Source organism: Magnolia sinica, chromosome 19, assembly GCF_029962835.1.
Source record: "Magnolia sinica isolate HGM2019 chromosome 19, MsV1, whole genome shotgun sequence".
NCBI lineage: Eukaryota > Viridiplantae > Streptophyta > Magnoliopsida > Magnoliales > Magnoliaceae > Magnolia > Magnolia sinica.
This window is the reverse complement of record NC_080591.1, coordinates 41,023,529-41,047,335: the sequence shown is the minus strand read 5'-3', so window position 1 is coordinate 41,047,335 and position 23,807 is coordinate 41,023,529. Positions and strand designations below refer to the sequence as shown.

Genomic DNA, 23,807 nt, shown 5'->3' with positions numbered 1-23,807 from the left:
TTAGGTATATGTTTAGGTTTCGGTTTAGGTTATAAGCAATAGGTTTAGGGAATTGAGAATAGGTTAAGGTTTAGGTTTAGGAAATCGGGTTCGGGTTCGGGATCGGGTTTAGGTTTGGATTTTCAAGTTTAGGTTTAGGTTTAGGTTAGGGAGTTGAGATTAGGATTAGGTATAGGTTTAGGTTTAGGGATTTGAGAATATATTTAGGTTTTAGGTTTAGGTTTAGGTTATAGGTTACATGTTTAGGTTAAGGCTATAGGCTATAGGTTTAGGTTAAGGTTTACGTTTAGGTTTAAGGATTTGAGAATACATTTAGGTTTTAGGTTTAGGTTTAGGTTTAGGTTATAGGTTATAGGTTTAGGTTTAGGTTTAGGTTTATGCTATAGGTTATAGGTTTAGGTTAAGGTTTAGGTTAAGATTTAAGTTTAGGTTATAAGCTATAGGTTTAGGGAATTGAGAATAAGTTAAGGTTTAGGTTTAGGAAATCGGGTTCGGGTTCGGGATCGGGTTTAGGTTTTGGTTTTAAAGTTTAGGTTTAGGTTTAGGTTAGGGAGTTGAGATTAGGATTAGGTGTAGGTTTAGGTTTAGGGATTTGAGAATACATTTAGGTTTTAGGTTTATATTTAGGTTATAGGTTACAGGTTTAGGTTAAGGCTATAGGTTATAGGTTTAGGTTAAGGTTTAAGGATTTGAGAATACATTTAGGTTTTGGGTTTAGGTTTAGGTTATAGGTTACAGGTTTAGGTTTAGGTTTAGGTTTATGCTATAGGTTATAGGTTTAGGTTAAGGTTTAGGTTTAAGTTTAGGTTATAAGCTATAGGTTTAGGGAATTCAGAATAGGTTAAGGTTTAGGTTTAGGAAATCGGGTTCGGGTTTGGGATCGGGTTTAGGTTTGAGTTTTCAAGTTTAGGTTTAGGTTTAGGTTAGGAAGTTAAGATTAGGATTAGGTGTAGGTTTAGGTTTAGGGATTTGAGAATACATTTAGGTTTTAGGTTTAGGTTTAGGTTATAGGTTATAGGTTATAAGTTTAGGTTTAGGTTAAGGTATAGGTTTAGGTTTTGGTTTAGGTTATAAGCAATTAATTTAGGGAATTGAGAATAGGTTAAGGTTTAGGTTTAGGAAATCGGGTTCGGGTTTGGGATCGGGTTTAGGTTTGGATTTTGAAGTTCAGGTTTAGGTTTAGGTTATAAGATATAGGTTTAGGGAATTGAGAATAGATTAATGTTTAGGTTTAGGAAATCGGTATCCCGTTCGGGATCGGGTTTAGGTTTAGGTTAAGGAGTTGAGATTAAGATTAGGTGTAGGTTTAGGTTTAAGGATTTGATAATACACTTAGGTTATAAGTTTAGGTTTAGGTTATAGATTTAGGTTTAGGTTAGGTTATGGGTTAAGGTTTAGGGAATTGAGAATAGGTTGAGGTTTAGGTTTAAGAAATCGGGTTCGGGTTCAGGATCAGGTTTAGGTTTGGGTTTTCAAGTTTAGGTTTAGGTTAGGGAGTTGAGATTAGGATTAGGTGTAGGTTCAGGTTTAGGGATTTGAGAATACATTTAGGTTTTAGGTTTAGGTTAAGGCTATAGGTTACAGGTTTAGGTTAAGGCTATAGGTTATAGGTTTAGGTTAAGGTTTAGGTTAAGGTTTAGATTTAGGTTTAAGGATTTGAGAATACATTTAGGTTTTAGGTTTATGTTTAGGTTATAGGTTATAGGTTTAGGTTTAGGTTTAAGTTTAGGTATAGGTTCTAGTTTCGGTTTAGGTTATAAGCTATAGGTTTAGAGAATTGAGAATAAGTTAAGGTTTAGGTTTAGGAAATCGGGTTTCGGTTCAGGATCGGGTTTAGGTTTGGGTTATCAAGTTTAGGTTTAGGTTTAGGTTAGGTAGTTTAGATTAGGATTAGGTGTAGGTTTAGGTTTAGGGATTTGAGAATACATTAGGTTTTAGGTTTAGGTTTAGGTTTGGTTTTGATTTAGGTTATAAGTTATAGGTTTAGGTTAAGGTTTAGGGAAATGTGGTTTTGATTTAGGTTATAGGTTATAGGTTTAGGTTTTAGGTTTAGGTTTAGGTTTTGATTTATGTTATAAGTTATAGGTTTAGGTTAAGGTTTAGGTTTAGGTTATAGGTTTTGGGATTTAAGAATGGGTTCGGGTTTAGGTTATAGGTTTTGGTTATAGGTTATAGGTTATAGGTTTAGGTTAATGTTTATGTTTAGGTTATAGGTTTTGGGATTTGAGAATGGGTTCGGGTTTAGGTTATAGGTTTTGGTTTTGGTTTAGGTTATAGGTTTTGGGATTTGAGAATGAGTTCGGGTTTAGGTTATAAGTTTTGGTTTTGGTTTAGGTTTAAGTTATAGGTTTTTGGATTTGAGAATGGGTCATGGTTTAGGTTTAGGAAATCGGGTTCAGGTTTGGGATCGGGTTAGGTTATAGGTTAAGGTTTAGGGATTTGAGTTTAGGTTATAGGTTTAGGTTTAGGAAATCGGGTTCAGGTTTGGGATCGGGTTAGGTTATAGGTTAAGGTTTAGGGATTTGAGTTTAGGTTATAGGTTTAGGTTTAAGTTTAGGTTTAGGTTAAGGTTGAGGTTTAGGTTATAGGTTAAGGTTTTAGGTCATAGGTTTTGGTTTAGGTTAAGGGTATGGTCCCTGCAAATACAGATATAAACACGGCCATCCGACACAAATTGTCAGGCCCTTCCAATGCTGTCCATAAAAAATGGGCAGCTTCATCATGGTCATAATAGCGGTTCCCTCTTTCCAGGGAACCCTGCTCTTCCGGATAGCTCCGACGCACATCCGGGTCTGCTCCATCAATTTCGAGTTAATATATAAACATGGCCTGTCCAAATGGTCAGGCCACTCCAATGCTGTCCATAGGAAATGGACAGCTTCATCATGGTCATAACAGCGGTTCCCACCTTCCAGGGACCCCCGCTCAACATCCGGATAGCTCCGACGCACATCCGGGTCTGCTCGATCAATTTGTATTAAATACATAAACATGGCCTGTCCAAATGGCCAAGCCACTCCAATGCTGTCCATAGGAAATGGACAGCTTCATCATGGTCATAACAGCGGTTCCCACCTTCTAGGGACCCCCGTTCAACATCCGGATAGCTCCGACGCACATCCGGGTCTACTCCATCAATTTCGACCTAATACATTTAAAAACAATATAATTATATCTAAAAGCATCTGGATACCTGGAGAAGGCCTCCCATATTCGTATTGTTGGTTACTCATCCCTTTGTCTATAAGCTACAATCGACCAACACTTTCTATTGCTACCTGTACTCTGAAACCAACACAAATATAACTGGGAAACAATATAAGGAATAAGAAAAAATGAATTTACCTGTACACATCATTAAATCCAATTTATCAGTAAGGTTCAATTTATTAGTCAGATACATCCAGCTAGACCAAATACTGCTTCTTTTTTTCTAGATTGAAACAGGGTAGATAGTTGATGATCTTTTCATATATAACCAATGTGACATATAGAGAGATGGACTCACAGTTATGCCATGTGCCTCACTCAGACATCTCCTAACAAATTTTCTTTCTAATACAACAAAAAAGCTCATCACTTGTCCATCCTCTGTTCATGAAACAAAATGAAGGTTCTTCTTGAAACAATGCTGGGTTTCAAAATCAATTTGAAAACACTATATATAAGCGTGTTTTGCATAAATGATAAAAGCCATATATATAAGATCTTGATGTCACCAAAGAATATATCAAAATCAATTTGAAGGCATTGTGGATAAGTGCATTTTGCAGATAAGTATGATAAAAGGGTGTGAAATACCTACAGAGACTGTCCAGACATCACATGAACATATCATGACAATTTTACATTCAAATAAACCATTCCATTCATCCATCATATAGATGGATCTAGCAACTATAGCTAGCAATGAAGGCTTGCACATTCAGTTCCAAGTAATCATATACAACAAATGTATAGGAGACCATAGGTACCTGCATATAACATAGTGGTAAGAGTAATGGAAAAGAAGTAAAACTAGTAAGTAGCAATCCCATGAAATAGGACACCCTTCTACAACCTAAAAACTCACTTTCTTTTATAAGAAAGTGTGTGTGAGATACAAAGATAGGATATACCTTAGAGAGCGAGAGAGAGGTTTACCTTGACAACTGCTATAAACATCTCCCTTAAACTCCACTTCCTGAACCAACGGACACTCACACACCCTTCCACGGAATGTATCCTGAAGAAACAAAGCAACTATCAGCATACATGGAAATGTCTCAACTTGTATGCTAGGCTAATTGTACCCTTTAATGTGCAGTCTCTTGAATTGGTGCAAACCATACCTGAATTGTTGTACACATCATTTGATTTCCAACCTCCCCAGGGAGTAGATTGATCATATTGAATGGCCTGCTTCATTGCTTACTTCTTTTTCATCAGCATCTGCACCTAGACATTCATTGCTTATTTCTTTTTCATTAGAAATGGTGCTTAGCAAATGGAGGAAATCATACACATCTGTTACGACATCTAGATTTGATGCCACCTAGCAAAAAGAAGAAAGAAGGTGATTCATATTTATGCTTATGAAACAAAGTCTAATAGTTTACATAGCTAGGTTATTAAACTAATAAATTCTAAGAAAAATAGCAAGTGCCAAGAACTATGGCATAAAAAAATAATCGTTGCATGGATTAACAATCAAAGAACAATGGTAAAGGGAAGAAAACTAACTTCTTTCTTGCTCCACATAATCTAGTTGGGGCGTCGTATTAGTTCATGTAAGATTCGCGGACACCACATGCATATAAATTAGTTCATGTAAGACCTGAGGACACCACATGCATATAAATACAATCATTAAAATCTGAAAAATATTAAAATCAATCAATGTGCATCAGATAACTAGAAAAAGCCTCTAATTACCTTAGTTCCAATCAAAACACCTGAAAACAAGTACCCGGCATCCTCAACTCCCATTGATTTTCATCAAATAAACACAAACTTCAAAAACTAATAAACAAAAGAGTATCTACATGACCACTCCATTTTTTAGATAATCCAAGTATGAAGAACATCTGGGTCAATACATATGCATCAAATTGCTTGAGAACATCCCAAGTTCCCTTTATTTTGGTCCCAAAAAAAAAATCCCGGAAACAAGTACCCATCATCCTAAATTCCCATCAATTAATATAACATGATCACATAAACTTCAAAAACTACCAAATGCAAAAGTACCCACATGAGCTTCGCTTACATGTAACATAAATGATGTGTACAACACTCCATTAATTATGCCAAGTCCAAATAACTTGAAAGTGCCCCAAATTCCATTAGTTTCAGTCCAAGAACACCCAAAAGCAACTACTAATCATCAAAAACTCCCATTGATTCACATCAAGTAATCCCACAAATTTTAAGAATTGATAAATGCAAAAGCACCCACACAAGATTCCATCATCTAAACCACAAAAAATTATAATAAATCTGCACAACACTTCATTTTTCAACCAATATGCATCAAACTGCTTAGGAACATCCCAAATTTCATTGGTTTTTCATCCCAAAACAATTGAAAACAGCCCACACTGATAAATGCAAAAGCACTCAAATGAGATTCTGTTACATATAATAGAAAAAACCGACATAATACTCCTTAGGCTGAAATTACTGCAATCAAAGTGGCCATGTTTCCGTATATGCTAGATCAATAGGGAGCTAAGAAAAATATAGAACCTCAAAAAAATCATGCTGGTCCACCCATATTTATCAGCTTGATATCCCAGAAACCTTTTTAAAAAATAAAAATCATTATAAAACTAAATAAAGAAGAAAGAAAAAGCTACTTGGAATCAATAGTAAAGCAACATAGGAAGGGAAAAATTAGCTTTGTTTCATGCATAAAACCTTTGTGATTGTCCAATTTCAGGCTTGGATATCATCTCCTGCAGTCAAATAGAACATATGAAAATAAGGTTAAATAGATGTATCTAAAGAATCTCTTAGTTCCAACACAATTCAAAGCAAATAGGAAAAGGAGTAGAAACTTTTAAGAGGTAGGATCTTTGGTAGGGAAAATTTTGGAAGCATGGTCCATCCACGATGAAAACCCATCTCAACAGTCTAGATCACCAAGCAATGGGCCTTTCTAACTCATCGGCTATTTGAAAATCAAAGTGTAAATGTGTAGGAAATAGAAATGATCCTGTTCATTAGCAATATACTAAGATTTGGTATGAAGCCCCGTATACCATCCAATCAACATCCCCATTGACTCCAATTGTCCAATCAATGGGTTACCTCTATGATGGGTTAAAACACAAAAATCATGCACAAAGTTAATTGTGAAATTTCACTTTATTAATCTATAGGAATGGGCAAAAGTAATCGACATTTTCTAGAATTCATGATGAGGAAGCAACCCACAAAATTGGTAGTTATTTTTTATTCAAGTCCAACTTGGAAGCAACATAACCACAATTTGGAGCCCAAACAGTTGCTGAGGAAATCACAACTTGTCTAATTTCCACTCTATTAGACTAATAGCTGCAATTCAGTTCAATAATGCATCTAAACACACCTTATATGTTCCTAACCCCAACGAATTATTATATTTTATTTTAAATGAAATACAGCACTTTGGAATTCTTATGATGCAATTGCTTCATCATGTTTCATGAAATTTCATTTCCAATCAGCTAAAGTATCACAATCTCTCTAAAGGAAGATAAATATTTTACCTGATCAGTACATATCTGAAACTTTCTAGATGACATTTTCTTTTGGTTTTGCATAAGAACACATCACAAAACACATTAGATAAGTTTAAATATTTGCAGCTGTCAGTGTAGAACAAGCTTTGCCTGTCTGGCATCTATATTATGAACTAATACCAGAGAATCCACACGTCAATATTACATCAAAGATTACGACTAATTCAATGCATAAATACTGCTGATGTCCAAATCTCTGATCTTTACATTCCATCTTAAAGCCAGTGGCCACATCAACAGAGTTCTAAGAATTTTTAATTTCAGAAAAAATCTGCTACTTGAAAGATGTTTGTGTACATGTGTATCATTCACTAAACTCTGCCAGAGTATCAAACCCCTTTCGTGGAACAGGCCTGCAAAAGAGAAACTTTGATACTCTCCTAAGCATGCATGGCCATCTCACACATGTCCTCCAAAAGGCTTTCTGAGTGAGATAAAGCCCTAAAATGATTTGTAAAAATAGATGAATGGCATGGATAAAATATATACATCATGGTGGGGCCATAGACCATGTGATGCTGCAGAGGAAATCGGATGGCATACTGAGTTACTCAGTACGCTCTTATTGTACTGAGTAAACTCAGTAGGGCCCACCTTAATCCCTAAATCCCTAAATCCCCAAATCCCTAAATCCCTAAATCCCCAAATCCCTAAATCCCCAAATCCCCAAATCCCCAAATCGTTTCAATCGGTATTGAGATTGAGAGAGAGAGAGAGAGTGAGAGAGAGAGAGAGAGAGATACCTCGTGTGGATGCGTGAGAGAGAGCACCGAGAGAGACAGAGAAACAGAGAGACGGCGCGGTGAAGAGAGGACCGAGAGAGAGAGAGAGAGAGAGAGAGAGAGAGAGAGAGAGAGAGAGAGGGCGGCGAGGGAGGGCGGCGGTGAGAGAGAGAGAGGGAAGGTGGGGTGCCGACTGAAAGTGGGCGCGCGCGGTCTGTTTTGAGCGCGCGCCCAAGTTTGGGCTGGCCGCTGGTTGGTGCTCCGTGGGCCCTACCATGATGCATGTGTTTCATCCATTCCGTTCATCCATTTTTAAAGATCATTTTAGAGGTTTATGCCAAAATTTAGAGGGATATAAATCTCAGGTGGTTTACACCACATGAGAACAATAGTGATTGGATATCCACCATTAAATTCCTCCAAAGGCCCACTGTACTGTTTATTTGACATCCAATCTGTTGATTTGGTCATACAAGATCAGATGAAGAGAAAAAAACAAAAATCAGCTTGATCCAAAACTTTTATGGCTACCAAAATGTTTTTAATGGTCGACGCTCATTCAACATTGTTTCCTATAATGTGGTCCACTTGAGATTTGGATATATCTCATTTTTGGTCTCATAATGTAAAATTATCGGAAAAAATATATGGACGGCATGGATGAAACACATACATCATGGTGGGGCCACAGAGCACCGACCACCAGCCATTGGTAGGTGTTGGGCGAACAGTCAATCTGTTCCCAAGCGTACTAAGTAAATCCTGTAAGGCCCACCATGATTTATTCATTTTATCCACTCCATCCATCCATTTTAACATATAATTTTATTACATAAGCTCAAAATTGAGGCCTATAAAAATCTGAAGTAGACCACATTATAGGAAATAATATAAACTAAATGTCTACCATTGAAAATTTTTGGGAGGCCACTAAAGTTTTGGATCAAGTTGATATTTTAGTTTTTCCCTTCATCCATGTATTTGTAAAAATACATCATGGTTGGGCCCACACAGTACCAACCACAAGCCATTGGATGATGTAGGGGAGGAGCCAATTTGTTCCCCTTATTTGTGGTGTGGTCCATTTAATCTTTGGATATGATTCATATTTTGGATAATTCTATAAAATGATATCGAAAAATAGATGAATGGTGTGGGTTGATCCCAAATTTTTGGTAAATCCATAATTCAAGTGGACCATGCCACACAAAACGGTGTGGAATAATGACTTCCACCGTTGATACCTTCCTTGGCCCACAGTAATGTTTATTTGTCATCCAACATGTTCATAATATTAAAAAAAAATATGAATGAAGGGAAAACACAAACATTAGTCTAAATGTAGGCCACACCACATAATATAATGGAGGGGTTTCCTTATAACATTCATAATCATATATTGGGCCTGCCTAAATGTGATTCACATATCCAACCCACTCATTATGTGTGTCCCACTTAGATGAGGGGTCAGACCAATTTTCAACTGCGTCCATGTCTGTATTAATTTATAAACAGGTTGGATCTCAAATAAACACCGCGGCGGGCCCTAAGAAGGTTTCAATAGTGGGTGTCACTATCTCACTCTTTTCTATGGTGGGTCCACTTGAACTTTGGATTTGCCCTGTCAGTTAGATGCACCATTCCATGGTGGCCACGAGCTTAAAAATAAAGTCAATCCATCACTTGGGTGGGCCACACCACATACTATAGTTGAGAGGGTTACCCTCCCATTAAAACATTCATAATCATTTATTGGGCCCACCTAGATGTGGTTCATAGATCCAGCCCATTCATTATATACGTGTGTCCTACTTGGATGAGGAGTTAGCCCAAGTTTCACACACATCCAAAACTCATGTGGGCCCCACCAATTGAATGCTTTTATATGTTTTAGGGATGTCTTCACATAGTTTTAGATGCTATGGCTCACCTAATTTTTGTATACGACTGATTTTTGGACTTAAATGGGATACATCAAATGTATGGTGTTGATGTTCTACATACATCATGGAGGGGCGCACACAGATTAACCTCACATGGGAAGTTCCCAAGAGGTAACCTTATAGTACCATTTCACTATTTAGATAACTCCTTCATGGGTGTTACTCTAACCGTGTATGGCCCACCTTGATATATTTTATGTATATCGATATCGTCCATATATTTTTCCATCATATATTTAGGATGTGATTTCGAATCATAAGAACTCAATAATCTCAGGTGGGTCATGAAATCGCTCTTATGGTGATTTTTTCACCTTTGGATTTTGCTGTTTTGATGAGGCTGTATGTTGAAATTTTAGGGGTTGTAGGGCTTGATTTTGTTTTCTTATTAAAGATTGTTCGATTCTACTAGTGGTGTTTGGAAACTAACCTCTGATATTAATTTGATTCCATTTGGGAAAAATTCTGTCTGTGTTAATGTCTTGTGTTTCTGCAAGTTCTAAGGTTTCTAGTGAGACTTATGTGTTGTGTTTTACTGTTTTTGAGTCCTTAGAGCTAATATGTAGGGGCCGACTGTAGATGAGTGGAGAGCTGGAAATGCATTTCATGGAACAATCTCTGCCACCTGATTGGTGGACTTAGTACGATTAGATGGATGTCGGTCGTCTTTTTTTTTTCTTTTTTTGAGATTCCATTTGGCTTAATTAACTATATTCCAGTTCCTTTTTAATTAACAAGCAGCTTAAATTATATCTAAGCTATGCAAGTTTACATCTCATTGCTTTGGAGACGAGTTAATAGCCGAAAAATAATAACATGAGAATGGTCTATACTAGTGTATGCATTTGGTACCAATTCTTAATGTTGGCAACACCTGGCATACCTGTACCCTCTCCAAAGGTCACACTGATTGGATGATCTTAACTATCTGAAATTGCCGCTGGATTAATTTGGACCATTTTCTTTTTAACTATCCTGAGGAACATTGACTTGTACTATTCTTTTTAAACATCTATATGCTTCACTTGTGTCGCTGGATCTTAACCCTCTCCTTTGGTCTGTACTTGTGTTGAAGGGCACATCTATTCTGTTGGGTAGAACACTTATTTGAATACACAATGATTGGATAATCTCAACCATCTGATATTACCGTTGAATTTAAACCATTTTCTTTTTTACCAAGGTATTGAGGAACTTTGATTTGCACTCCTCTTTCTTCAACGTGTATATTTTTTTTTAACCTCGAGTTAACACTTCTTCTTTTTCTTTTTCTTTTTTCTTTCATGTTTATATGTTTTTAATCCCACCTTGTGTATTGTAGGCCACATCCATTCAATTTGTTATATATCTCTTTTTTTTTTCAATTTTTCTTGTCAAAATACAAAATCTAGTTTTCTTTTTTAAAATATATATTTTTTTACATTTTTTCAATTTTTTCACAATTTTGTTTAATTTCTTTTTTTTTTTTTCAAAATATCATTTTTTAATCTCACTTTTGTTATATAACTTCTAAATTTTTGTTGTCAAAATACAAAATCTAGTTTTCTTTTTAAAAAAAAAATATTTTTTTTTACAATTTGTCAATTTTTTCACAATTTCATTTAATTTTTAAAATTTTCTTTTTCAAAATATCATTTTTTATTGAAATCTTGTTATATAACTTTTTAATTTTTCTTTTCAAAATACAAAATCTAGTTTTCTTTTCTAATACATACATACATACATACGTGCATACATACATACACACACACACACACACATATATATATATATATATATATATATATATATATATATATATATATATATATATATTTACAATTTACAATTTACACTTTGTCAATTTTTTCACAATTTTGTTTAATTTTTTAAATTTTCTTTTTCAAAATATCGTTTTTTAAATATCACTTTTGTTATATAATTTTTTAATTTTTCTTGTCAAAATATAAAATCTAGTTTTCTTTTTTAAAATATATATTTTTTTACAATTTGTCAATTTTTTCACAATTTTGTTTAATTTATTAAATTTTCTTTTTCAAAATATCATGTTTGTTATATAACTTTTTAATTTTTCTTTTCAAAATACAAATCTAGTTTTCTTTTTATATATATATATATATATTTATATAAATATATATATATATATATATATATATATATATATATATATATATATATATATAAAATTTACAAATTACAAATTGTCAATTTTTTCACAATTTTGTTTATTTTTAAATTTTTTTTTTCAAAATATCATTTTTTAAATATCACTTTTGTTATATAACTTTTTAATTTTTCTTGTCAAAATACAAAATCTAGTTTTCTTTTTTAAAAAATATATATATTTTTTTACATTTTGTCAAATTTTCACAATTTTGTTTAATTTATTAAATTTTCTTTTTCAAAATATCATTTTTTAAATATCATTTTTGTTATATAACTTTTTAATTCTTTTCAAAATACAAAATCTAGTTTTCTTTTTTAAAATATATATTTTTTTACAATTTGTCAATTTTTTCACAATTTTGTTTAATTTTTTAAATTTTCTTTTTCAAAATATCACTTTTGTTATACAACTTTTTAAATTTTCTTTTCAAAATACAAAATCTAGTTTTTTTTAAAAAAATATATTTTTTTTTGCAATTTGACAATTTTTTTACAATTTTGTTTAATTTTTTAAATTTTCTTTTTCAAAAAATCATTTTTTAAATATCACTTTTGTTATACAACTTTTTAATTTTTCTTTTCAAAATACAAAATCTAGTTTTCTTTTTTAAAATATATATTTTTTTGCAATTTGACAATTTTTTTACAATTTTGTTTAATTTTTTAAATTTTCTTTGTCAAATATCATTTTCTTATCGATTTTTTTTTTTTCAAAATTATCAACATTATTAAAAGTTCTTAACTTTTATTTCAAAATCTAGATTTTTATAAAATTACATTTTTTTTCAAAATCTAAATTTTTTTCTTCAACATTGTTAGTTATTTTTATAAGTTTTTTAAACTTTTTTTTTTCGAGACGGTTTAGGACCGTCTCTAATGCAGACGGTCGTTAACAGTCTCAAATAACTATAATAGAGACGGTCATTGACAGTCTCCAATAGAGACTGCTAAGGACCGTCCCTAATCCAGCCTATTTTCTCCTCCTTTTTGACAGTCCATATTACAGGAAAAGACGGCCAACGACCGTCTCTAATTGAGACGGTCCTTGACAGTCTCAAATTACCAGTAAGAGACGGTTAATAACCGTCTCTAATAGGGACGGTCTTTGACCGTCTCAAATTCCACCATATAAGACGGTCAGGGACCGTCTCTTATTCCCGACGGTCAATGGCCGTCTTTTATTTGCAGATAACGACGGTTTTTGACCCTCTTAAATGATTTTTCAACGTTCAAATTTTTAGGACAAAAATAAGGACGGTCAAGGGCCATCTAAAAATTTAGAGACGGTTTACAGCCGTCTCTAAAGCGTCTTTAAACCAAGCAATTTTAGAGACGGTCCAGAACCGTCTCTAAATCCGTCATTTTTTCCCATTTTTCACGTAGTGCACCTCATGTGATGAGCCCATTGTGATGCATATGAGGCCCTCATGCGAGGCCCATTATGATGTACACGAGGCCATGTGATGAGGCCCATTGTGATGTATATGAGGCCATGTGATGAGGCCATTGTGATGTATATGAGGCCCATTGTGATGTATGACCCATTGCATTATATATGTGAGGCCCAATTGTGATTTGTGAGTCCACCATGATGTATGTGATAATGTTTATGATGCCTATCCATTTTTCTAGCTAGTATAGGGCCATGGGCCCATTATAGAATAGATTCTAATGGGCCACATCTTAGGTGCAATGATGGTTAAATGTCACACGTTGTGAACCTCCCTAGAGGCCCGTTGATAAGCCCATTACCTTGAGAGCAATAGTGGTTAAATGTCTACATTGTAAACCTCCCTAGGGCCCGTTGTTAAGCCCACTACTATCCTTCCCTTATTGGGATATCCCAAATCTTTGGGCCCTTACAAGTGTTACCCATCTTACCCTAGTGGGCTAACCCAAACCATTGGGCTCCCATTCATGCTAGTGCTTTCCACCACCCTTGTAGGAATCACCATGACTTGTAAACTCACCTTGTTTATATCGGTCCCCCATAAGAAAGCCCAACTTTCTACATGATAGAGTGGGTGAGGAAGCCCACTTAATATACTTAGGGTTATCATCTTGACTCCCATTGTTGCATGATTCACCCCATGAGGTCCTTGATGTAGTATAACATCTAGACCGCCCACTATATATATATATATATATATATATATATATATATATATATATATATAGGAGAGTACATCATCACCACTTCCTATAGATGGAAGAATGTGGTATAAGATCTGGTATATCCATTGTGTGGAAACTACCTTAATACATGGGTTAGATCCACCGTCCTTACGTGGACCTCGCCTTAGGATATATGATATGATAGTCTAACATGGATCATTCCATACAGACTCCTTTATGTCTTGTGGGGCATATCGTTCAGTCCCTACTCTTGTAGGCGACATACCAGTTAAGGCCGATCATCACCTGCTGTATCTGAGACTCATGCTTAGTACAATATCATGATACATGCCCATACGCATCATTTGCATGCTTGTTATGAGGAGTGATTGAGCATAACATATGCCATTGGGCTGATTGTTTATGGGACTCCCTAATAGATGGGGGTGTTTCAACAAGAAACAAATGCATTCAATTTGGGAAGATTATCTTATTCAATCATATAGAGAGAAAGTAGAAAGAGAACAATCATCATATTTATTCATACCGAGTTCATTTATATCCTTTGATTTCCCTTGATTCTAAGATAGAATATTTAGAAGAATTGAAAGAGTTTGAATATCAAATATAAATATTTAATCTGGCAGCATTTTGACGTGTGATTCGCTCATTTCATTGAGAGTAATACAATGATCTCATGTCTTCCTTTCGGAGAAACCTTGGAACTACAAAAAAGATTACATTTCGGTAGCATTTTGGCCCATTTATTAATGCCCGCACAACCAACAGTGTTTGTGGGGGTCTGCGCAACAGCCAATACCAAAAAAACAAGGCAACGTCGACGGCTAAAAACCGTCGGCATTGACCTTCCCTGACGGCTTTTAGCTGTTGGACAGTCCGTTGGGAAAAGTGGAGTGAGCGTTGCTCGACGACGGATTTTAGTTATCGGCGTTTTTTATGGCCGAGGGCGACGGTTTTATCCGTCGGCGTCTATGACAGCTAAAACCATCAGCATTTCTAACGGCTGAGGGCAACAGTTTTAGCCGTCGGCATTTCCGATGGCTGTGGAGGACGGAAAAAACCGTCGGCATTGTCAACGGCGAATAGCCGTTGGCATTTCTCATAAATTAAAAATAATAATAATAATAATTAATTGCCTAATCAACGCACATATCCAAAACTAAATGATCCTAACCATTCCAAATGTATTCCAAGCACATTCATAAACATAGAACTAATAGCAACAAAATATAAACTTGGCACAACAGAAAGATGATCCTAACCATTCCAAATGCATTTCATTGGACAAATACATAATGAGTAATTATGTTTCTAATTGTAGATAAGATAAACAGATCACCTTTCATAATAGTCACGAGAAAATCTTTTGGAAGCGTAAATGTTGCAAACACATCCATTTGATGGCTTGAATTCCAGTTAATCACCTATTATCACAAACAAGCAACCTGGTCAATGAGGTAGCCAGGCTTGTTCTGGTTGCGAGCTAAAAGTTGCTAGGAAACACAGCCTACACCCTTACAGCACACAACACAAGCATATGGATGCATGTGCCAGCCAAGAACCAGTGGACACTTTCCAAGAAATGCCACCAGTAAGAACATATTCACTTTTAAATGCAAACAATCCACAAATGACTTCATGCACAAACTCAATGCCAGTGTAAAATGCACAAAGAGATAAAAGTTGCAATTACAATGAAGGTCATTTATGTTTTGGATTTTAAGATTCAATTTGAGCAAAGCAGAATCATTCAATCCCAAATAGCCCTGCCCCCACCATCTCAAATATCATGATCCTCAGAAACTTTGGGTGTTGAAAGAATTCATGTTAATATGTTATACTTTTTGTGGCCACTCCTGCAATTGCACCAACTCCTGCTTCTAGTAAATGCAAGTTCAACCTAAAATTACGGACTGATGGGATTGTAATCCTTCAAAGATTCAGTAAGGACTGACTCCTAATCAACTTCATGCTCCATTTTAGTTAAAAAGACTCTTGAACCAAAAGAAAAATGTGCATCCAACATGATTTTAAACCCTAACGAAGTTGTCTTGCAACAATTTTAATGATTGGTTTATATATTTCACACTTGATTCTTTCATTGAGATCAAAAAATAGAGGACCAGTTTGTATAGGATAGAGGTGGACCTACATCAAACTCTTGAACTGAAATTGTATTAAGCATGCAATGTGATTTCCAACCAATCAACGAAAGGTGCATCTACTATGAAGCAGCCACTTTTTAACTTTTATGTTTGAACTTCGAGAAATTCTATTACCCAAAATAAGGGTCTAGTCTAGCTACTTCTAGCCTCCAGTTATCCCAAACAGACTACAGTATGCAATATTAAAAAAGAAACAAGCTGAAAGCCAGATGAGGATCAAAATATTACCAGCATTGGAGAGTGTAACGCCCCGGATTTCGAGGGTCGCGCAAAGCTCAACTCCTGAGATCCAACGCATCACTTATGCAACATAAATAATGATGTTTAAATGTTGTTTATATTAGTGCATTAAACATGAGAGGGATTATACTAAATCAGCATATCATACTCCAGGTACAATTAAATTAAGCAAGTGGAAGACTTAAGTACATGTATTAACACATGAAAGTGTTTCACAAACCGGAGTATGAATGTGTACCAGGCTGAATATATACAAGTGTTGTTTAAAAATATACAAAATGTCAAAATGTAAATGTCTGACTAATTCATATATCTCTGTAATCCCATCGAAGCAGCACGAGGTCTACATAGACCTGCCAGAGAGCTGAACATAGGAGAACTCTTCCTCCTCATCTATGAAGTCCAACTCCGCTGCATATACATCCTCATCACCTACAACTATAATAGAGTCTGGTTGGTGTTTTAAGACACCGTCCCAGAGTGGGAGTGAGTGATCAACTCAGTGGTACTATAAGGCAAAGGTTAACATGTTATTAATTCAATCAAGCAGTAATGATAAAGCAATACAATAATCACTTCCTAAATTTCTGGTTAACGCAATAATGAAGTGCAGTAATGACGCATGCACTCGTATAAAGCTCCCTCATAAGTGAAAACATCAGCCATTCGCACATGTGCAACTCCCTAATCATGCCCTTCATCTACAAAGGCACATGCAATGCGGTGCATGGTCGTGTTAGCCGGGTTCTTAATTAGGCTATTCATACAGTAGATTTGGGAAGCTAAGGTACCTCCTTTTAAATCATTTACCCAAATAAAGGATCCATCTAGGGTCATTAATCCTAGTTAACCATATATGATAGGCAAGTTGTAGGGCATCACCCTAATGAAAATAGTGGATAGGCAAATTCAAGAGTTTATACTCGAGGTCACTATGGGGAGGCTCGTCACCTTAGCATAGGCCGATAGCTCGAACACAGTATCTCATACCACCATGCTCGGCTCATGAATTTGAGTTCTCCACTAGTCACTACGGGGAGGCTCGTCACCCCAGCGTAGGCTGACAACTCCACCACGGTGTCTCATACCACCATGCCCGGCTCATGAGTCTTAGCGGATCAAGGTACCATGGTTGAAATGGGCATTTACATTGGTAAGTGGTACCTTACATTCAAGCAGGGATGTCCATAAATGGTAAACGCACAATTGGCCAATCGGTTTTGTTGGATAAGTTCGATTGGTACGAGCGCACGCTGAATTAATCGACATGGAGTACATAAGCACTCCACGTGGCCTAACCACTGTTGACAATCATCGTACGACTCGGATTCACCGAACGTATCAAATGTGGCAAGACTAATTTCGCCCTCAAACGAGAATTATTACCGATTGCCTGGGCTAGGGTATGGCCCCAATCTTACTCAAGTATAGGCAGAACACATGTGATAATCATAACAGCATTTAACAAACAATCCAAATACAACGCTCATTTGAGCATTTTGTCAACACATTGAACACGTTACCAAATATTTGCATTTCATCCATAAATTGCATAATCGAAATTATGACTACATGAAGGAAGCTAGACATATAGATAAGGTAATTGAGAATCCTAACTCAATACTCTTATTAAACACATTCCATCAACAAATTCTCATTTAGACATTTTATCAAACACTTAGACTACGCATTACTAAGTACATAGACGAGATTAGTTACGACAGGAACTAGAACGATTCATTTCACAAGGAGACCGTGATACATACGATAAGCATGAATCCTAGATTTATAGTCAAGTCAAGCACAAATCAGAATTTCATACCCATTCAAACATTTCAACAAATACATGGAATGCATTTTATATTCAACATAGTTTACACATGTATAATTTATCGAAAACGTCGTAACTAAGATCATATGACAGCAATCAAGTCAGACATAAATCATTATTGACATTGAAAGCCTTAGAAACCATAACCTAAATGTTTATAGTCCGCACCTTTCCCCGGAATCCCCGATTTGGACTCAGTCCAACTGTACATTTCCAAAAATGAGATGTTAAACACCTACACAATGTAATAGGTTAGCTAGCTCGACAAACTACCAACCTGGATCTCTACAACGAGATTAGGGTTAGGGTTTCTTACCCAAATCCGTAGCCAAACAGGTCGGATAGTGTAAGGAAGTGGCGATCTAGCACGTAGAGTCGTGTGGGAAGATTCCTGCAACAATCTCCCTGAATCCCTCTTTCTTCCTTCCTCTTTTCTCTTCTTCTTCTTCTCTCTCTCTCTCTCCCTTAGGGTTTTTAGAAAATTCGCATGAGGGAGAGATGGGGTGGAATAAGGGCTTTATATAGGTTCAAAAGTGATGTCAATGGCCCCAGGGCCATGGTATACTTAGGTATAACCAAAGTATGTCTGTTTTTATCAAATAGGGCCCTTAGGAAGGTCCATTTCTCACATACGTCATAAAGAAAGTTCCTTGGCCATGGATGTAAGCCAGGTTATGATTTCAGTTTGATCGGATTAGCGGATCGACTACGGAGGACCATGGTTAGATTAACGGTCATTATCACTCAATCAGGGCCACAAGTATACAGATATGTGCAGGGAAATTTCCCTGATCCATGGGTGCAGTTTGGTTAGAAAATGACGGTCTGAAATCTTCAATTTCGTCTACAAGTGAAAGGCCCAATTCACTTAAGTTTCAATGCATTTTTTAAGGGTATTCGCGTTTCTCACACACTTTGCTTAGGGCTCAAGTTGTACGGTTCTGGGTATTATCTAGGCTGGATTCCCGCAATGGCTGTCAAGCCCAATAAGACGGTCATAACCCTATAGTATCACGATCATCGGATTTTCGACGCGCGGTCTAGGTCCGATATGGAGTTTCAATGTGCTCCTGAGAGCAACCGGCTTTTAGGATTCCTCCTAGGTTTTTAAGTAGTGTTGAGTTAGTGATTCTGACGATTTTGGGTCTTGCCATTTGTATAGATAGTGGTTCGAGCCAAATCCATTGATTATTTAGTTTAGTACTTAACTAAAATTTCGTCTAATTTCTACAAGGTACGGTCCTTAGGGATTTCTGCCTGAGGTGGTACTCGGGTCTTTGTACTGATTTTTCCAAGATGTTACAGAGAGTCTTGAGACTTCAGCTTCAGCTTGACTAATAAAGGCATCTTTGTTTCCTTGCACCTGAAAAACAAACAAACAAACAAACAAGGCATGAGTGTGATGGATGGTAGTAGGCATTTAGATAAAACCTAAAAATTGCATATCTGGCTCACAAGTAATTTAAATTAAGCTGTCCAAAATGTGGGCTCAATTTTGATGTATTAATGACAAAAAATTGCACTTTTTTAATTATTTGACCATGAGATTGGTGGACATTTATTGGTCAATTAAAATGAAATACTTTGCATTGTTTTATTTCAAAAAGCAAGAATCCATATGGCAGACAGACTCTGTTCAACTCTCATATCTTTGAGATTGAGTACCAATGTGGTGTGGGTGGGTGTTAGAGAGAGAGAAGACAAACATCCACAGATCAGAGGACAGATTTGTTCAACCAATCTGATTGTTGGATTAGAAGTCAGAAACAGTGGGTTCCACAATCTAGTCAGTTTATTCGAGTTAATACATGTCACATATACCATTTATATGTAAATACATGTCACATATGCCATTTACATGTGATTGTGTATGAAGTGTCATACCCAGCCAGAGTATCAAATAACTCCCCTTTCAAATATTCAAAAATAAGTGGTTGACCATTTTTCCGTTTTCTACTCCCTGCATGGTTCTGGTTCTATGCAACTTGGACAAGGTCCACACTTAGACATAAATACACGTGTTAGATGTAGTGGGCTTTAAAAGTAGGATTTGCCAAATTTTCCATTAAAATATTTAAAATAATGAAGTATTATACTCGAATAGAGTATTGCACTTATTTATATGTAAAAAATCCTGAAAAATAAATAATAAAGTAAGAATTAAGTCTGATAGCTTTGCTACGCCTGCATGCATGTACAAGGTAGCTCATGCAGATGCCACCATATGTGTCAGCACGGCACATAGCTACCAGTTCCAATCCATCCATCAGAACATATGAAGATGCCCTAGCCCAATAACCAGGTCAGTTCATTAATCAGGTGGGCTGTAGTTCGTGAAAAAAATGTACAGCTGAAGAAACCTTGGCTGAAGTTTTCGCCCACCTACCTACTTTTAACATTGTGGACCAGCCTGATATATGGGCTAGAACATCTTCTAGGTCAGACCCACCTGGTGGATGCTATTGAAAAGATAAAAAGATATTTGCTTTTTTATGTGAATCATGTTTGAGAGTGGAGGAGTGGATATGGACATGGATCAACACCAGACAGTTTCAAAGAATTAACATGCCCTAGTTATAGAAGTCTGATTTTGCTTAATTATACTATGGACCATGGATATGTATAAAACTGCACCTTCTGATGACGTGCCATGTGTTGGTCTTCTCAGGAACCACCTGGGATGAAAAAAATCCATAATATAGAATCCCGGAAGCAAAAGCCACAATCTGCAAGAAGCTCACAATTATCTCATGCTGGAGAAACAAGATGTTTTAATGCATCAACTGACACTGAATATATATTTCCTAGTATTTAGTGGCCTCCTACTTTGGGAGTAAGATAACAGAGTAATATCATAATATCTGGGAATATTAATTCAGGTCATCATTCATCTTGTACCTGTGCGGGGCCCACTGAGTTATGTAGTCAAACCAATCCATGGATTGAGTACAATCAATCACAATTATTAGGTGGACCACACAGTAAAAATAATTGACAACCACCCAAAAACCTCTAAATTAAGGTGGTGGCCCACATGATAGTTAGATTAACCTGCTTTTTGGGGCAACCACCTTTGACTGTAGGACGACCCTTGCAGACAGTTTAGATGCCCATAGTAGGACGGTGGACCATGCCAAACCGTACAGACTATAAAACCAAATCAAGTATATTTAATAAATTTCAGGTGCATTATTAACAACAATTTTCAAGAAGTACTACACTTCAAAGCTTGAATCAAATGCAAATTATTAGAGAGATTAATATTCATATATAAAGATGTTAGCACAAAGGTGCATAGCTTCAAAAATTCACTCAGCTATATGAGACATGTTAATGATTAGATACATGCAGCATCACCTGATATAAAGAAACTTTCACTGCTGCAAATGGATCCACAATGACAACAGAGTTTATCTTTGTCAGCGTTTCCATGCCCATTCCCTCGAATCCAAGCAGGTTTGCATTCTGTTGTTAAAGCAGATTGCATAAAGAAAAAATTTAGTACTGCTTGAAGTTTGCTGATGAGCCTCTCCTCTGATATAGCTGTAGATAGTTCCTAGGGAGGGGTTACGATTCCATCCCAAGAATCTGTACATGCTGCGGTTCAAAGTAGAGTGAAGGCTAGAAAGGAATTTGAAGAGTTGAAGTTATTGTGTTTGTTTTTTCATATCATCCATATCAAAGAGATGTGTTGGAGAGCTATCCAACTCTAACCATTTTCAGTTAAGATTTGCAAAATATTCTTCAGTGGTTTCATTGTCTTGTTGGAGAATATTAATCCCAGTATGAGTTTATATAACTGACGATCTTCACACGTCCAACAACTTTGTAGCTTTGACAGTACAGAAGATTATGGCTATCCCCATGTCCTCCAATGAGCCTCACCTCAAAACCAAATCCTAGAGAGGCATCACTCTTAGTTGTATGCAAATTCCACCTAAATCCCAACCTGTACCTGATAGTGTGAAGATCTGGAACAGTAATCCCATCCGACAGACTTGAGAGATGCAAAGTAGTCCATCTACACAGAGCGCAGAAAGGGTCCCTCCAATCTATTTTTCTTTCTAATAAAACAATCTGCAAAAGCTGCAAACAAGGTGCTTTTCTAAATGTAATACTTTTCCAATAAGCATTCTTCAAAAGGAACATAACTAGAATGATTAATCCATTCAAAAACATTTTTTATCTTGCAAAGTACAGTCGACTTTAACGTGTTTTGTTCTAGAGTAGCATGAAAGATAAAGATGGAGGAGAATTGCCTAAAACTTCAAGCGCAACAGTTATATGGAAACTTATTAATTCGTCTACATGACATCGTGAAATTCGGGAGAACTAGTCTAGTGCATGAAATTCAAGTTGAGGCTTCAATCAGTACCAAGCTTCAACAGGCCTGCGGATGTCAGTTTCCTTTTGAACTACATGAAACTAAACTCCAACCAAAGATTCCTCTTGGCCATTGAAAGCAACAATTCAAAGTCATCCTGAGGTTATAAAACTTCATAATACAATTGATAGAACTAAATTATGTTCTTCTGAATGATAACATCTACCAAAACAATACAGAATACAAACTTTCACTGATGTTGAGACTCTTGTGAGTCAATCACCGAGACATGAGTAAGGACCCTCAGAGGAGTATGATGGGCTGTTTTCTTTTCAACAATTCATCCAAAACAAAACTGAAAAATAATTCTAAAGAGAATTTTGGAAAAATTCCAAGACACCCTTAGATGATTTGTACCTTGAAAATTGGCAGTTTCACTCACGTGGGTCACAATGTATAAAGTAAATTGGCCATTCAAATTCGAAGACACCCTTAGATGATTTGTACCTTGAATTTCACCTTTGTGGCCACAGGGATGATTTCATCTTTGAATTTACCAGAAGCAGTCGCAGTAGCTGCCTTCTTATGGGAGAGGACCTGGTGGTGCATTTCAAGGCATTAGATATTACATAGAAACTGCATTCTAACATCAAAGAATGCATTCTACATCTACAGAACTCACAGCAGCCTGATCTTGCTCCTGGCGTGTTACACCATAACGATGAGCAACATTTTCAGAAGTAACATCCATGGGTAGAAGACAGTCTTGAGCTTGCTGGAAACTCTAAACCTATGACATTATAAAAGATCTTTGTTGAGTGCAAGAAACATCTTTTCTTAAAGCAAAAAACATGCAAAACTTAAAAGATGTAGAGTTCAGCGAGACCATATCTTGGTTTTTATTGACCCTTCCCAAGCCATTGGATGCTGTCATAGACTCCTATCCAGCCCCAATCCCTGTATTGAGAAGATTTAGAAAAAAATAATAATAATAATAAAGATAAATCGAGAGTTCATAAACAACATAACATGATCATCAAGCCTCTCAATAGGATGCATGCATACCTATGTCATAAAATCCAGCTTTAATGGCTACATAATCAGATGGCCACTAGTCCTCCCCTTATCTCAGATGGGGATACTTCGGCATTATAATGGGAGCAGTCATAGATGCAACACCAACACCTAGGCCCACCAGGAATCTTCCAAATATAAGAACATAAGGATTTGGTGCAGCACACATGACAATCGATCCAACAAAAGAAACTACATCAGCAAGAAGGGTAGCTTTCTTATGCCCATACACATCATTAGTCCAACCCCCTGAGGCAGCTCCAAAAATTGCAACTAGCAACGCCATGCTAACAACTGTTTCCTAAGCATTAATTAACATAATGAGAAGTTGGTGTCCAAACATAAAAACACTTAACCATCCATGAAAGTATACAATGGCATTCTTGAACATGTACCTGTAGAAATTCGCTGACCATAAGTACCTGAAAATCATCTCGAATGT

The 23,807-nt window shown here is 36.1% G+C and overlaps 1 protein-coding gene across 1 annotated transcript in view; it reads right to left on the bottom strand.

Annotated features, from left to right (window-relative positions):
* LOC131234594 (uncharacterized) overlaps nucleotides 1-23,200 on the bottom strand; it is an 80,514-nt gene extending 57,314 nt beyond the window's left edge. Inside the window, exons 1-6 of the mRNA XM_058231526.1 lie at nucleotides 22,974-23,200; nucleotides 22,799-22,888; nucleotides 21,923-21,988; nucleotides 21,325-21,432; nucleotides 20,602-20,693; nucleotides 19,271-19,330 (exon numbers count right to left, since the gene is read on the bottom strand). Of these exons, the coding sequence (XP_058087509.1) occupies nucleotides 19,271-19,330; nucleotides 20,602-20,693; nucleotides 21,325-21,432; nucleotides 21,923-21,988; nucleotides 22,799-22,888; nucleotides 22,974-23,042 (485 nt within the window). The 5' untranslated portion in view covers nucleotides 23,043-23,200. The remainder of the gene's footprint in view (nucleotides 1-19,270; nucleotides 19,331-20,601; nucleotides 20,694-21,324; nucleotides 21,433-21,922; nucleotides 21,989-22,798; nucleotides 22,889-22,973) is intronic.
* Between the last annotated feature and the right edge of the window lie 607 nt (nucleotides 23,201-23,807).